Source organism: Cricetulus griseus, chromosome 7 (genome assembly GCF_003668045.3).
Source record: "Cricetulus griseus strain 17A/GY chromosome 7, alternate assembly CriGri-PICRH-1.0, whole genome shotgun sequence".
Taxonomy (NCBI): Eukaryota; Metazoa; Chordata; class Mammalia; order Rodentia; family Cricetidae; genus Cricetulus; species Cricetulus griseus.
The window spans coordinates 88,640,587-88,656,608 of NC_048600.1; the positions used below are offsets into that span (position 1 = coordinate 88,640,587).

General features: G+C 52.1%; 1 protein-coding gene across 1 annotated transcript in view; it reads left to right on the plus strand.

Moving 5' to 3' along the window:
* The first annotated feature begins 1,243 nt into the window (after positions 1-1,243).
* The window catches only part of Rtn4rl1 (reticulon 4 receptor like 1), a 75,659-nt gene continuing 60,880 nt past the window's right edge, over positions 1,244-16,022 (plus strand). Inside the window, exon 1 of the mRNA XM_027426756.2 lies at positions 1,244-1,739. Coding sequence (XP_027282557.1) covers positions 1,727-1,739 — 13 coding nt within the window. The 5' untranslated portion in view covers positions 1,244-1,726. The remainder of the gene's footprint in view (positions 1,740-16,022) is intronic.

The window sequence follows — 16,022 nt, forward strand, 5'->3', positions numbered from 1 at the left end:
AGGAGGCCTCAGGGTACTGAGTGCCTGTATGAGTGCATGAATGATAATGACCTTGCTTTTGATCTTCCTATCACGACGTTTACTCCACAGAGGACTTCTATTAGATCTCTGTTTAGATGGCAAGTGTCAAATCAGCTCCATCCCCACCCCAACCCCCTCCCCCACCCCAGGTCAGCTCCTGAGCAACACCTTCCTGTTTTTCTTCCAGGCACTACCATCTCACTGGACTTTCCTCATTTGGTCCTATTAGAATATAAACTTCAGGAAGACAAGGACCTTCTCTTTTTCATTGGCTGAATTTCCACACAGTGTAACACATATAATAATTCTTAATATGTTCAATGAGTGACCTGGTCCAGTCGTTTTTTTTTTTTTTTCTCCCCGGAGTTGTTCTTATGTCAGGCCAGTAGGGGGTGCCGGCCTCCACCTAGGATCTCTGCTGGCTTGAACCTTCTCGGCACTTGGCCCAGAGGGCCCCAGCAGGACCCACTTTCCAGGAGGTACTTCCTCCCCGTTTGGAGAATCCTCGCACGGGCGGGGGTCTGTGTAGGACCGGTGGGGACTAGCAGCCCTCCAGTCGGAGATAATTCACCTGAACTCGTAGTAGTTCCTTATAGGATTTTCAACTAGACCTTCTCGAATGCTAGCTGTCCCGCACATCTCCCCCAAAAGAACAGTGTCTTGGGACTCGGGATGGGGAGACCGCTGTTTCGCTAGAGCTGTTTTAGGCAGGCAGGGAAGAGCCGTCGAGCCCAGCAGGAGGGAGGGGCACCGGTCAGGGAGGAGACGGGGCAAGGGTGTTGGACTTGTGATCAGGACTCCAGGCGAGTACACGCTTCCAGCAGCTTCTCTCCGTGACCTCCAGCCGCGAAGGGCGAGCAGGCGGGGGCTGGGCTGCGGGTGCGGGCTCGGAGAAGCCTGCGGGGCCAGGGAGGGCGGTTCCAGTGGCCCGACGACCCGCCAAGGACTGGGGCAGGTACTTGGACGGGCGCGGGCCGAGGATCGTCCCCGGGGGCAGGTGCAGCGAAAACACCTTGGGAGGCGGCGCCGCACGGCTGAGCGCCGCTGCCCTGGGAATAGGACGGCGCTCCGCACCGCGAGCTGAGAGCACTTTCATAAATTTTGTATGGGAGGCGCTCCGTGAGCGGGGGCGGGGAGCGGAGCAGGAGGGAGGGAGCTTGAAGAGCGAGGGAGGGAAGGAGGGAGGGAGGAAGAGAGGTGGGGGAAGCCGGGGGGAGGAAGGGAGGCGCCCCGCTCGGCGGATCGCTCGGTCCTGCAAACGCGCGCCGGGCGCTTTCCCCGGAGCTGGGCTGAGCGAGCGAGCGCCCTTTTGCAGCAGCCGCTGCCCGAGGGGGCGGGGAAGAGGGGACATCGGCCGGCCGGCCGGCCAGGGGGCGGCGTCCCCCCTCAAAACCGCCTTGCAAAGTGTTTGGGGCGGCACAATCAGGCCGCCTGCTCGGCGGAGCAAGCCACTCGCCCCGGGGCTGAGAGAGCGCACGGGGTTGGTTGGCAGCGCCGCGGTTGCTAGCGGGCGCCGGTGCCCTGGGCGCCGGGCTCAGGCTCACCATGCCCCTGCGGGACCGGGTAGCCGGGCACAAGCGGATTCCCGGCTTGCCCCCGCCTCGACGCGCTCGGATTAGCTGCAGCTGGCGCCCAGGGATTTGAATCTGGACCCCGGGAGGGAGCGCGCCTAGGCCGACCTCGGAGCGGCGGCCCCGCGGCCAACATGCTTCGCAAAGGTGAGTGAGAACCGTAGGAGCAAGTTGGAGTTGAATGGAACCGGGCAGAGCCTCAAGTCCCCGGAACCGTCGAGCGCCGGGGAAATGGGTCCCGAAAACAGCCCCCCGCTAGCTGGCTGGCTTTTGTCACAGGCACCCGCTGTGCGCCTGCTGCTTGAGCTGAGATCCCGTTGGTGGCCTGTTGCGAGACACGGGGGGTTGTTCATGGATCGAGTGGCCAGGCCTCAGGGGTCTGTCTCAAAGACAGTAAAAAAGGGAGCTGGCCTCCTGGGACCTTTGCTTTGCCATTATAAAGTTTTGCACTTGCAGGCTCCAACCCTTGCACGGGCACCCACCCCTGCTTCTGCTGCTTCAGCTCCGGGTACCACCCGCACTCGAGTACAGTCAGCGGTCAGTCACCGCGCAACCCCGGCACGCACCGTGGGTCCTAACTCGGTATCTTCCTAGCATCCTAGCCTTATCCCCAGGGACAAGCCCTGAGCACTCAGGGACCGAGGGTGGGGAGTGGCAAGCGCCAGAAGTCTGGTTCCTCAAAGTTTCCTAATGCCTGGATCAGAGGGACGCGACAGGGAAGGCCGTGCTGGCAGTGTGCGCGGCCGGAGCCAGGCTCAACTTGACGGGCTCGGCGACCACCTCGCCCAGACTCCCCGGCAGCAGGAGCGCAGCAAAGTTGGCGCGGGTGCCGGGGAAGTCCTGCCGCGCCCCCACGTGGTTGCCGTTCTGGGTGCTGTCCCTTCGGTCCAGAAAAGGCAGGTGACCACACGTGAGCCCGCGGACCGGTCACCCTCCGCTCCCCGCCTTTGCATGTGTCTCTTTGCTCCGAGACCCCAGTGGGCTGGCTGTGGCGCCCCTCTGGGACCCCCTTGTCCCTAGCCTGGGCCCGGCGGCTGCTGAGCCTTGGTGTCTGCCGCTGGCTGCTCCCGCCCTGCGGGAGCCAGCTGAGGAGGGAGCTCAGGTAGCGGAGGGGCCTGATCCCTGCGCTCCGCGCTCCAGCCTTAATCCGCCCCTGTTTCCATGGCAACAGACCGAGGTGTCGTAAGCACAGGATTCTGACCTCACAGCAGGATGGGGAAGGAGAAAACGGGCAGGGGGAGGTGGTAGAGGTGGGGGAAGCGAAGCCCCATGATGGGCGGACAGAAGCAGATACCCGATGATGGGAGAGAGCAGGATAAGCAGGTCAGACAGGTGGGTGAAGAAGCCACGCCTTCCGCATGAACAGGAAGGCTGAGTGGTGGTCCAGCCTCATGCAACCGTGGAGGCATGGTTGCTCCACGGTATAAGAACAGTCACAAACTTGTGTATGACTTTGCCCTCCACGTGGATCGGTACGGTGCGGAGAGGGGGGCGACAGGCTGCCTTTCGCTGTGGTGTGTGGGGCAAGTCTCTGCAGTAGTTAGAGGAACCGCTTTGCTGTTGACACCCCAGTTCCTTTCCCTGCAGAAAGACACAGAAAGTCATTCAGCCACTCAGCAGTGCTGGAGTACTGGCCAGTGTGTCTGCACGGGAAGGTGATTTTACAGAGCCGAAGACAGTGAAGTCTGAAAAGCCTGGGCGTAGAGCATGTAGACTCGCTGTAGTGGGGAAGGCTTCCTAGGCATTTTTAAAAGGCTGCCATGTCTGGGCTGCAGGTCTGTGATGGAGATAATGGGAAAGAACTGACATCTCATTTCCCTTTTGGTCTTTTGTCTTTTGGCAGTTTACAGTTAAGAATGAGCCACAAAGCAGCCCACACACTTTATTTATATGGTTTAGGTGCCCGGGGAGGCTCCAGCAGCCCTTTGGTATCCTTGCTAGCCAGAAGCCCAGTTCTTAGATAAGCCCCATTGCATTCTGGGGGATGCTCTCTGGGAGAAGGCTCCTTTTCCTGCTCCAGAGGTGGCCACTGGAGGCTTGGTAGTCACGTGTGCTTGCCACTTGGGCTGTTTTTCCTTTCGTGTGCATAAGAGGTTAGCTAGAGAGATTCCATCAATTGAAGTTCACACCTGGGTTGGTTTGAGGGAAACAGAGCAGAGAAGCCCTCGCCAAGGCTGAGTGGGGCGTGGGTGGCCTGCAGCCTGCTCCTGGGACACTGTGTGAGCAAATGACTTTTGTTTTGGCCCTTTCCTGGGCAATTTTCTCATTGGGCCACTGATTGGATACCATGGATTTGTCTCTTCTGCACACGTGGAAGATGCTCAGATGCCTTGTGCGGATTGTAGGTGTGTGCCGAAAGCCAAAATGTACCTAGGGCAAATGCCGAGGGAAGTGACCATTGAAGTTTCTGTTTGTGAAATTGTTCCCAAAGGCTCCAAACAGCAAGGTTTACAGGTTTATTTGAGAAGGGGGTTGCCTAGCTGATGCCAAATCCAACATGGGGTCCTAGACCTGGGTGAGTTTAATAGTTTATGATTTGGAAGATGATTTGAAGAAAGGAAAAAGTTCTCTTCCTAGACAGGGAAAGAACAGGCCCTAGACCATGAAAGTCATCTCTCTGATTGTCCTAGTAAAGCTATTTGTCAGACCTTCTTGGGATTGGGAGAGCTATCTCTTAACAAATGGACTCCACTGACCATCACTATGTGAACCAAAGTACCCCAGTGAAAGCCAGCTGCTGACAGTGCTGGTATCTGAAGGTTTCAACAGCTGCTCTGCTGGTATTTCCAGCTCATAGTTTTCCCTGACAGCACCAGGGATATAAAAAGCAAGCCTCTGGTCAAGAGAGATGAGAGGTATCAGGGCAACCAAGGCCCTGAGCCATCCAGCATTCTTCAGGAAGGAAGGTTGGCCTGCTGGGGGTTTTGCTGTTCCAGAGTTGTGAGCTTAAGGTCAGGATCTATGGTTTTCATTTTTAGAGCTATAAAAACAGAATGCAAATCAAGAGCCCCTGGGCTAATACAGAGCCCTTTCTTTAAAGTTTTTGTCTTGTTAAGCAAGGAAATAGAGTGCCAAATAGGCTTTGTTAAGTGGCAGTCTAATTAATAATTTAAAATCGTGTAGCTGTCTTTCATTAGAATTTATCTGTACATCAACCACAAAATCAGTCAAACACACTCGTTTATAAGTTAATGCTATCCCTAAATAATTCAGCAAGTTCTAGATTAAGGCCTGCAACCCAGTAAGATGCTTTTGTTCTCCTGGTGTCCATATCTAGATGGGCTGGCCTGGTAGCTGAGTGGGCTTCTCCTCTGTGAGAAGAAGGGAAGCAGATGGAGAAATGGTGCTGTCAGGTGGCTGGTGGATTCTACAGAGTTTCCTTTGATGTGAGAATCTCCCCAAGGCAGGTATGAATGGCTCCATCCCTTCATCCCTGTGGGAACAGGAGGACCCAGAATTGTGGCAACATGGATCTTCTTTGCCCCAAATGGAAAAGAGGAAAGAAAATGTTTCATGGATGGTCACGATACTCTTTTCTGCTGTGGGAAAGATGTGGGGAGGGGGAATAGGAGATATTTTCTAGAGAGAGCTGAGATATTTGCCTTTTTTTAGTCCAAATCCAGCCACAGAATTGGAATTTCAACGTCTCCTCTTTCTGTCCCAATTCAGGGATTCAGCCTGGTGGAACCAACCTCACCAAAATGCTTCCTTTATCACCAGTCCCTTGGGGACTGTGCCTTTTCCCATAGTTCCTGGTCCTTATGCTAGAGAGAAAGGCTAAGAGAAGTTTTAGGGACACCCTGGCAGAGAGGAAAGGCAGAGGAGGTTGCTAAGTAAAGTCAGTGAGGCATGGCCTCATCCGCAGCCAGAAGTAAGGTACGGGGTTTCTGTTTGTTTCGTGTTATTGTTGTTTCGAGACAGGGTCTCACTGTGTAGCCCTAGTTGTTCTGGAACTCACTATGTACATGAAGATGGCCTTGAACTCAGAAATCTACTTGTCTCCGCCTCCCAGAGTCCTGGGTTAAAGGCAAGTGCTACCATGCCCAGCAAGAAGTGAGTTAAGGACAGTGATGAGCTTGGACAAGGTAGAGAGGGTGTTTGATCCAGGTCTTGTCATGACACCTTAGGGAAAATTCCTTTAGGTCCGTTTTCTATAGGGAATGGTCTAGGACCCAAACCCCCAGCATGGATACTGTCCCTTCACTGTAGGAGAGCCCTAGATCTCTGAGGTTCTGCTCCACATTCTAGCCTCTAGCCCTTCAGAGGGTTCAACCCTACTATGGAGACCAGTGGAGAACCATAGCAGATATGCTTAGAGGTTCTTGGCTAAGTCTGACAAGAGGACGTCTCATTAGGAAAAGACAGGAAAGGGTAGGTGTTTGCCCTCTTAACCTGAGCAGAGTTGCCAATAGATGGGACCTAAGTAGGGGGAGCCTGTGGGGGTGAATCCACCTCTGGGATGGGGCCTGAGAAAGGACAGAGCAGTTCATGCCGATGAGCTGAGGAGGGAGCAGGCATCATGAAGGATGTCAAGAACCGGTCTGTTTGGTACCATCTGCAGTGAAGTAGTGGTTAAGGTTAAAGCAGAGAGGAGATGACAGGGAGGGAACAGATGGCCAAGGAAGCAAAATAGCTGGCAAAACGGGAACAGAGCCTCCAGGGACAGCAGAAGGCAGGACCTCAGCACTGAGTGCCGGAAGCAGCCCTTTCTTCGGAGTGTGATGGTCAGGCCACCCTGGATAGAAGTGAGTCAGGGAGCTAGTTGGGGTATTGTGGCACGAGGATATAACCTGGCATCAGAAGGCTGAGCCATGAGAGTTGAGAGTTCAAGGTCAGTATAGACTGCATAGTTAGACACATACACATGCCACACACACACACACACACACAGACAAACACACACACACACACACACATACACAGACACACACACAGACACACACACACACACACACAGACACACACACACACATACACACACACACACACAGACACACACACACACACACAGCTGGGGATGTGGCTCAGTGGTAGAGCATTTATCTAGTACTATGCATGAGATGTTGGGTCTATCACCAATGGTATGGGAAGGAAATAGTGAAACAGAAAAGAAGCAAGTCATGGATAGGGATGAGGGAGGGAGCCCTCATGCTGGAATGCTTAAGCTAGCACCCAGGTGCAGCTGCCTTCTTAGATACTGATGGACAGAGCAAGGAGGCCTGACTAGGTTAGTCCTCGTAGAGCAAGGCAAAGCCACCTTGGATCTCCAGAACATACTAAGAGAAAGCTAGGAAGAGATTTAGATGCCACCAGGAAGTGGACATCGAGGCATGGATTATTCTTCCTAACTCACTTGGCTCCACTTATGCCAACCACTCTCCTTCCTCTGACAATAGCTGTTCATATCTGCTTAATACTTATTGTGGGCTAAGCTAAGTGCCTGACACCATACCATCCCCACAGTTACCAACAAGATCCTGCTGTGTTTATTCTCACTTTCGAGGTGAGGAAACTGGGGGTAGAGAGACAATTCCCTGGTTAAGAGCAAATGCTGCTTTGCAGAGGACTTGAGTTCAGTTTCCAGCACCTACACCAGACAGCTCACAGCCACCTGTAACTCCAACTTCAGGGGATCTGACACCTTCTGGCCTCTGCAGGCACCTGTACTACTCACATATACATACCCCCCCCACACACAGAGATGCATAATTAAAATAAGAATAAAAAGGAGAAACTGAGGCACAGGCAGATTCATGTAGTACTTGGGCCCATGTATCCCAGATAGCCTCCTGATGCATCAGGCTGTAGTTCAAGCTTCTGTGAGGAGCCCACACTCTTTTTCACCCTCTCAACCCCTAAGCTCCACCATCTCATGTGCCCACCCGTCTAGATTTCTATGACATTTGTTTTGTGGGGTGCTAATGAGTCATTTGTGTCCTGGTAGTTTCCCCCAGAAAGCTCTGTGGCTGAGATCCAGAGTCCTGAACCTCTGTCTCCTGTATCTTCTATTTGATGTCACCCTTTGAGTCTGGGTGGGCCCGTCCTTTTCCTCTGCTGCTGCTGCTGCTCTGACTTCTTTATTGCCAGCAGATGTGGGATGGTTGGCCAGGAGTTCTCCAGTCTGCTTCATATTCTCGAGAAAGGCCCAAGACCATAGCATACGTGGGCCGGTCAAACACTCTTAGCCCTCCCCAGTGGCTGTCTCCCTGGCACCCCTTCCAGGCTAACAGGACTGGCCAAAACAGCCACACCCACCATGGTGTGTGGATTGTCTCTGGAGCAGCGTGCAGGCCAGGTGGTTGGCAGGCTGATTAAGACAAATGCTTCCACCTGTACTGGCTTTTCTCTTTATGGTCCAGCCATAGTACCAGCCAGGACGACACCTGCAGGACTCAGATGGTTCTGTCCCCTTTCAGCCACAGCAAATAGCCACACGAAGCAAGGCGGAGTCTAGCTGAGTCTTGGGGTGTGGAGGAGTGAAATCCCACTTCAGAGGGAAGGCTTCCTTCCACTCAGTTGAGGAGGCATCTGATCCAACAGATACAATGGGCGCTTCTGAGCCTGTGATCACTGCCTCATCAGTCATCGAAGTTTGGAGACAAAACTGCAAACAGCCCCTGCTATCTGATTCACAAGAATCACTCTGGGGGCTTCTGTGCTGGCACAGCTAGAGGGTTGGGACAATGTGGTGTGTGTGTGTGTGTGTGTGTGTGTGTGTGTGTGTGTGTGTAGAAACACACCTGGCAAGCATGCCACAGGCTCTCAGAGTGTGCAAGTCAGGGTTCCACTGTTGCAAAGCAGCACACCCCAAGTGCCCTGGCACAGATGTTAGCGCCCACGCTCCCATCCACTAGCATGGCTTGATGCCACGGCAGGATGGTGAGCCACTCATTTGGGGGCCCCAGGAGTGGGAGGGCCAGTGCGGTTGTGTGCCACATGTTGGGGACAAAGCTTGCTGAGTGGGTGTGTGGCTCGCCCTCTAAGGGGGTGGGTGGGCACGACTCATCACACGTCTGCCAGGGGATGGGCCACTACAGCCCCCAGAGACAGAGCCTCTTGGCAGTTTACTGGCTTCTTTCCAGAGGGTGCTAGCATCATGGTGACAATTTGATTAGTCTACAGGAAACAGAGCAAAAGTCTTCCCTGAGTCAGGGGAAGAGCTGGGCTCCCAACTCTCAACCCATGGAGGTGGTATGAAAGTTGCTTCTGCCTCCAAAAGATCAGGGCTCTCTCTGGGCTCATGACCAGCTGATTGCGAAGGAAGCCTTTACATAGGCTTATGTAGAGAGATTCATGAGGCCCTAGGGGAAAAATTGGCATTCTTCTTACGATGATTTATTTATAGGGCGATTGGATGATGGGATATGGAGGCCAAGGTGCCTCCATTAGTGAGAAGCACACAAGGCAGGAAGCCTTGCTCTGCGTTTGACATTTAGTGGGGCGACTCCTACCAGGGAGCTGCTTTTTCTGTTGCAAGGTTTTGCCTTTAATGTTCTATTCATGGACTTGTCTGGGAAGAAGGAACATGTGGTGAGATGGACCAAGGACTGGCCCATCTAGGGGGATATAGCCTGGGGAGGTCACTCAGTGTCCCCAGTGTGGGGACAGCCTGGGCAGGCAAGATGCTGGAGGACAGAGGCTCTTGCACCGTGCACAGCTGCTCACTCGCCACCTCTTGATGGCATGTGCTGCGAGCAACACCCTGCGTGTTTGCTTTCCTGACCCTCTCCCCCCAGGAACTGACTGCAGCCCTCTGGCAACCCTGGTTTTGGCCTTGGGCCATAGTTCCCCTTCTTTCTGGGAACTATGGAATTGTGGGAAGAATAACTTCACAGTTGGAGTCCTGGAACTGGGTGAAGGTCCAGCTCTGTGACTGACTCACTAGGACCTTGGGCACATCTCTTCCTCTTTGAGCCTCAGTTTACCTATTTCTAATATGGCATGATTGATAGTCTTCAAAATACTTTCAGCAGTAGAACAGTGTCTTTAATGTTTCCCAGTGTCAGAGCCAGGAATGTAGAACATAAAGGTGGAGCCCTAGTCACAGCTAAGGGAGGAGCTTCCTCCTTCCACCTCCCTGCCTGCTTCTCCAGTTTAGAGACTTGTGAGTCCCGTAGGATCTACCGGAGCAAGGTTTTGCACACTGGAAGGCCCCTAGTGTGTTAACAGGGGGAATACTCCCTTCTCCCAGGAGCATAAAGCCTGGGAGTAGGCTCTGAAGTGAGGGGCTTGTTTCCGCTCTTCAGTTTGCACCGTTTGACTGCTGGGCTCTGGCTCTCCCTTCCTGGTGTCTGTGAGAGGTTATCCGTGCTAGCAGCATCCTTGTTTGCCACCCCATTGTCATTCCTCAAGCTAGACTTGCTCTTTTCACTGTGGCCCCTTGACTCTGTTGGCTGTCCTGTCCCCTGACTTCCATAAAGACCACTTCCTGGGTCTCTGCCAGTCTCCTGGCCTGTTGCTGCTTCTTCTCAACTTACCTTCTCAGCTTCATCTCCTTCAACATGCTGCACTGAGGTACTTCCTTGGGTAGTGCCTGGAACCTGTCTCCCCACACTTGGCTCTAAAGGACTTTCCAACCACCCCATATGCAATAGCTACTTGCTGATTCCAGAGAATATGCTACTTCTGATGCCCACCACAGTCTGCTCAGTGACTCTCAGATGACCTCACTTGTTGCCTCCCTGGTGTTCCTACCCTTGTCTCTCAGCAAGCTGCTCTTTCTTTCTTCCCCCATCATCATGCACCACAATCCTAGAACCCTAAGTCCCAGGTGATGAGCTGCCCTTCGGCCTCCCCAGAGCCATCATGGGGTGGAGTCCTGGATTCCCTTCACCTCCTCTGCTGTTGTCCTAGCCTCCACCCCAGCCCAGCTGCCTCTCTGCCTCCTCCACTACCTCACCCAAAGTAGGCTTTTCACTGTGGCAAGATTCCACAGTGCGATGTACTCTTGTCACTCTCTGATTTATTTTTTTCATTGACACATTAAGATTGTACATATTTATGGGTACCATGTGATGCCTTGTCACTCACCAGCTTGAAAACCTTCAGTGATTTTTCTCCCACAGGGGATGGCCTGGACTTCCTAGCCTGGCTGTCAAGCCCTCTCACCTCCCCCTCCCCACACTTGGGCTTCCTCTCCCCACTCCCTATTTTGAACTCTAAACTCCAGGTCTGTTCAACGACTTTCCATTCTACTGAATCATGTTTCTCCCTCATTTCTAAAGGTTTGCACAAATAAATCTGCCTAGAACACTCACGGTTGTTTTCCCCTACACTTCGTAGTCTTCAGAGGGCAGCTGACACTTTGCCTGCCTCCTGGGAACACATCCCTGGACCAGGGAGGGGTCCTGTATCTCCCTGCACTTGCATTTACCCCACTTAGTAGCAATGACTTTTCTATTGTCTGTCCCTAATGGTCATTTCGATTCTGTGAGAATACTGGCCACCACCTTCTCCATTTTCCTTCTAAACCCACTCACTCCCCTGCAGTCTGCTCCACAACGTTGGCTTGCCTAAGTTCAATAATGGGCTTAGGGTCAGGTAGAAGCCAGTCATCATGACATCACTGTATCCCCACATGAAAAATCACCTACAGATATTCCCAAAAGTGTAGCCCAAAAAGATTCAAGCAGGTAGTTTATGTGGGAAGTGATCCCGGCAGTGCCAGGAGCAAGTGGTGAGCTGACAGAGAGAAGGCAAGAAGCCAAAAAAAAAAAAAAAAAAAAAAAAAAAAAATGCCTTGTCACACTGCTTCCCACTGTGGCCATCCAGAACCTAAACTCACCAGGGAAACTTTGGGGTACAGTCAAAGAGAGCATACATCTCCTTTATCTCACCCAGAGAGGAAGGCAGGGAAGCCTGGTGGGTTTATATTCCCTCCCCTAGCCCCCTGCAAGTATTCAGGAGCCAAGCATGCCTTCTGGAGAGTATTCATGCCCAGTTACTTTTGGCCTGTTCTGGGGTTGAGCAAAGCCAGTGTCTCCATTGCTAGAGAAAGCCTCTGGCAAATTGGGGGGATGGAAGGGAGGCTGCTAGTAGCTGAAATGGTCCAGGCTTGAGCTGAGCTGTGTGCAGGCCCTGGCTGCCTCTGCCATCCATTTCCTGCCAATGCTGTTCTTTGTGTCTAGGTTTAGTAAGAGCACCTTCCCTCCCCCAGCCCCAGTGTGTACTTCAGGATTTCTTGACTTCCCTGTTCCTACCTTATAGACTCATCAAACCATTCAATCTAAGGCTGGGCGGTGGTGGCACGGGCCTTTAATCCCAGCACTCAGGAAGCAGAGGCAGGTAGAGCTCTGAATTCTGGGCCAGCCTGGTCTACAGAATAAGTTCCAGGACATCCAGGGCTAAAGGGGAGAAACCCTATCTGGAAAACAAAATAAAACAAACAAAAATACTCAGTTCATGGATACTCTGTTTCCTACCAGGATCCAACTAAACCAGCATCCTGCACAAAGTATAGTGCACCCACGGGATGGATAACCAACTAATAAATGGTAGTCGACTCTACATAGAGGCTCAAATACAAACAATTTAGCAGCAAAACCTTTTTTAAAAAAATATTTATTTATTTATGTGCATTGGTGTTTTTCTTGCATGTATGTCTGAGTGAGGATGAATGATTACTTGGAACTGGAGTTACAGACACCTGTGAGCTTCCATGTGGGGGCTGGGAATCAAACCCAGGTCCTCTGGAAGAGGAGCCAGTGCTCTTAAACCCTGGGCCATCTCTCCAGTAGTTTAGCAGGAAAACTTAACTTTTACATTGTGTTGTAGCCATAAGATTAAATCACGGAATCCTCGAGGTTTTTGTTCTGTTTCCTTGAGACAAAGCCTCAACATGTTGCCCATTGGCTTCGAACTCCCGGTTTCTAGCCTTTCCACTGTCTTGGTCTCTAGCTGGGATTTCAGACTCCTGGCAAACTTTAGAGCATTGCAAAAAAAAAAAATTTCTGGAGCCAGGAGAAGATGTAAGTCCCACGGTGTTGCTATGCAAACCCCACTTTCAGCCCCCAAACAACAAGGCCAGGTCTAATTAGCTCCAAGTCACTGGAGGATTCAGAGGCTGCAACATTTGAATAGCTTGTGCAAGCCCAGAGCTGTCTCCTTTAGTCTCCTCCTCCCAGGCATGAAGAGGCTGGGCAGGACAGGCTCTGCGTGGGGGGGGGGGGGGGACGACGGGACAACACTCTCACTTGGAAAAGTTTAGGTTTGGACTTGGCTTTTTTTTTTTTTTTTTTTTTTTTTTGGAACAAAATTTGCAGTATCGATTCCGTGGCAAATGAAAATCTCTGGTGGACACTCCGGGCTTCCGAGATCTGAACTGTTTAAATGAGGCTGAACCGAACACGAGGAGGTGAAATTGCTCTCCGAAGCTGAGCGCAGGTGGAGCCTGGGGTGGGAAGACTGCTCTTTTGTCTTCTCTCCAGTCTGTGAAAATGACTGTGCTCCTTTGAACTGAGCCTCTCCTCTACTCACAGGTGGCCTCGGGGTTGCTGCCCAGGCCTGTGGTTTCAGTAGAAAATCTGAGCAGAGGGAGGGAGGCTGGCGGCCCTGCACGGGGTCAGACAGAAGGATGCTGCCGAGGGGCACATTTTATCACCCAATCCAATGGCGGGGCAGAGGCTGGCCAGGGGCGGGCTGCAGGTGGCTTTCTTCTTCCTGTAATTGGCCCACTGTCCCTGGTGTTGCTGCCTGGAGGACACATTTGATTGCAGAATCAAGACTCGTTGGAAATGGGAGTGTTACACGATGTGCTTCCCAAGCCTCCAGGAAGGCGCCCAGGATGCAGCCTCGTTATAGCTCCCCTCCTGGCCTCTCCCCTGCCCAGCCTGCTCCACCTCCTTTACTCCGCCTTTGACATCCCTGGATTGTCTTGTTGCCTATGGCTCAGTATGGCTACCGAGGCTTATTCTGTTAGTCGGCCTTTCTGCCTCTCCTCCCACAGTGCACCGCGGCTTACTCTGTTAGTTGGCCTTTCTGCCTCCCCTCCCACAGTGCGCCGCTCCCTGCTCTAGTGTAGTGTTACCAATAGCATTTACCACAAGAGAGATTCAGATTGAGTTAGCCAAGCCAAGGTTCTTGTCAGGACAGGTTATGGCTAAATTCAGATTTTTCTCTTCATGGGGTGAGGCAAGAAGGGTATGGGACAGCTCTCTGTCATTTCACAAATAACGGATGTCACAACTTTGGGGATTTGGGGGGTTTTTTGTTTTGTTTTGAGGCGGGATCAGTCTCTGTGGTTCAGACTAGCCTCAAAATGTAGTTCAAGCTGGCTTTGAACTCACCACAATCCTCCTGTCTCCACCTCCCAAATGCTGTGATTACAGACATAAACCACCATACCTGGCTGGATGTAATGGCTATTGACTGTGGCCTACTGCTATTTGGGCAGGGGATGATGCAACCAATAAGCCAAGCCCCCTGCTGTTATGGAGCTTACACTATAGTGGGGGTGGGGAAGTAGATAAGAAACAACCGGCTATAAGCTCTCAAGAAAGGCTCGGTGCTTAGCAGAGAATCTGCAGAGTTAATTAAAGGATAGGAGGTAACTAGACAGCTTTTGATTTAGAGATTGGCTGTGAAGACTTTCTGATAAGGCCGTATTGGAGCTGGGGCCTAAGCAGAGGGAAAGATGGAGCTCTGTAGGTGATCAGAGTTGCTTCAACCTGGGAAGAGGTCTCCCCCCACGAAGGCCCCAGCAAAGTACAAAGCCCCTGAGGCAGGGGTGTGCCTGTTAGTATACAGCTTGATGCTCTGCAGATGTGGGCAGAGCCAGCATTTTGAGGTGTGGCCTGAGGAGTTAGTTAGTTTCACGTTCCTTGGCGAGGACCAGGACTTGTGGCCCATCCCAAGTGTATCGGTCACCTTGGACAGGGAATCCGAGATCATGATGAGGTGAGGGAGGTTTGGTGGACCTGGTGAGTCCCTTGCATCAGGGTCAGACTCTTTCCTTGACTATTCCCGTGACCAAGACCTGGTCAGAGGTTGAATCCCACAACCCTACCTTTATCCTGGAGAGCATATGCATGGAACTGAGTTCTTCTCTGGTCTGCTCACCAGCTGCCTCATACTTTTGTCTCCATTGGCCATCAGTGTTGGCCAGGCCTGTGCCCCTCTGCATGGTAATCATTTCCTGCTTAGCTTTGTTTGGTTTGGGTTTTGGCCATGCTGGGGATCAAGTCCACAGCCTTCCTAATGTTAAGCCATTTCCTGGGTAACTGGATCCAGCTGTGGTACAGAAGGGTGCAGGTGATAGTCTGAGTGGAGTCCCCACTCTGAGGGAACTCAGCCTGTTGGGAAAAGCCCCATGTTGGTGAGAAGCCACTGGCTGGAGAGAAGGAAAACGAAGCTGTAGGTGTCAGGGCAGGTGGTTTCAAGTCGGGGACAGGTAACAGATGGGAGATCCCTCTCTCCAGCTCACCTGATGACTTTATGAGATAGAAGAAGCCTTTGAGGAAGAGGTTGGAGAAGCTGGAAGGCTGTGTGAGCAGCACAAGGCGATCGTCGCTGTCTGTGTCACCAGGTGGCAGATCTGTGGTAGCAGATTAGTGGTCAGATAGATTGGCAGTAGTTTATTATTGCAGACCCTTAAGTACCAAGGTTGGTTAGCTCAACAGCCACAGAGTAATTTTTTTCTTTTTTGAACTTGCCAAAACGTACATACCCATGGTAGAAAACTACAGGCTTTTGAAAAGGAGAAAAGTCACTGAAATCTCATAGCTCCAGGCGTGAGTGTATGGAAGCTCAGTCTGCCAGGTACAGTCCTTTCCTGCAGCCTGAAAATGTCTCCTGAACGCCTTTCTTTTTCAGCCAGCTAAGCCTTTTGTTTTGTTCTGACATAAGGGTTTTATGGTGTGTGTAGCCCAGGATGGCCTCAAATGTCTGGACTCTGGTGATTCTGCTGCTTCCTGGGTTGCTGAGACCCCAGGCATGTGCCACTGTCTCCACTTAGCCCAGTTGAAGCAGCTTTTGTTGTTTTGAGGCATGGTCTCACTAGGAAGTCCTGACTGGCCTAGAACTCACTATGTAGTTCAGACTGGCCTTGAAATCAGAGAAATCCTATTGTCTCTACCTCCTGGGTGCTGGATTAAAGGTGTGCACCAGCACAGCTGGCCAAAGTCTAAGTTACAATGGCTGTAAATGTTCTATAATATGCCATGCAAGGTCCCCTGAGATTTACAGGACCATTGCTAGAGACCGCATCATGGCCAACGTCTGGAAGATTTGGCCCTGTGCTTTGTGACCTCTGAGAAAAGAGGTGGAGCTTTGCAGGGAGCTATGTGGATGAAGGCCCTCATGGGAGGTGAGTGACATCCACTGTGACTCACCATCATCTAGTTAGCCAAAGCCAGAATCAGAAAGGAGGTGCCCTTCCCTATCTCTCTCCCGTGTGTGTGTGTGTGTGTGTGTGTGTGTGTGTGTGTGTGTGTG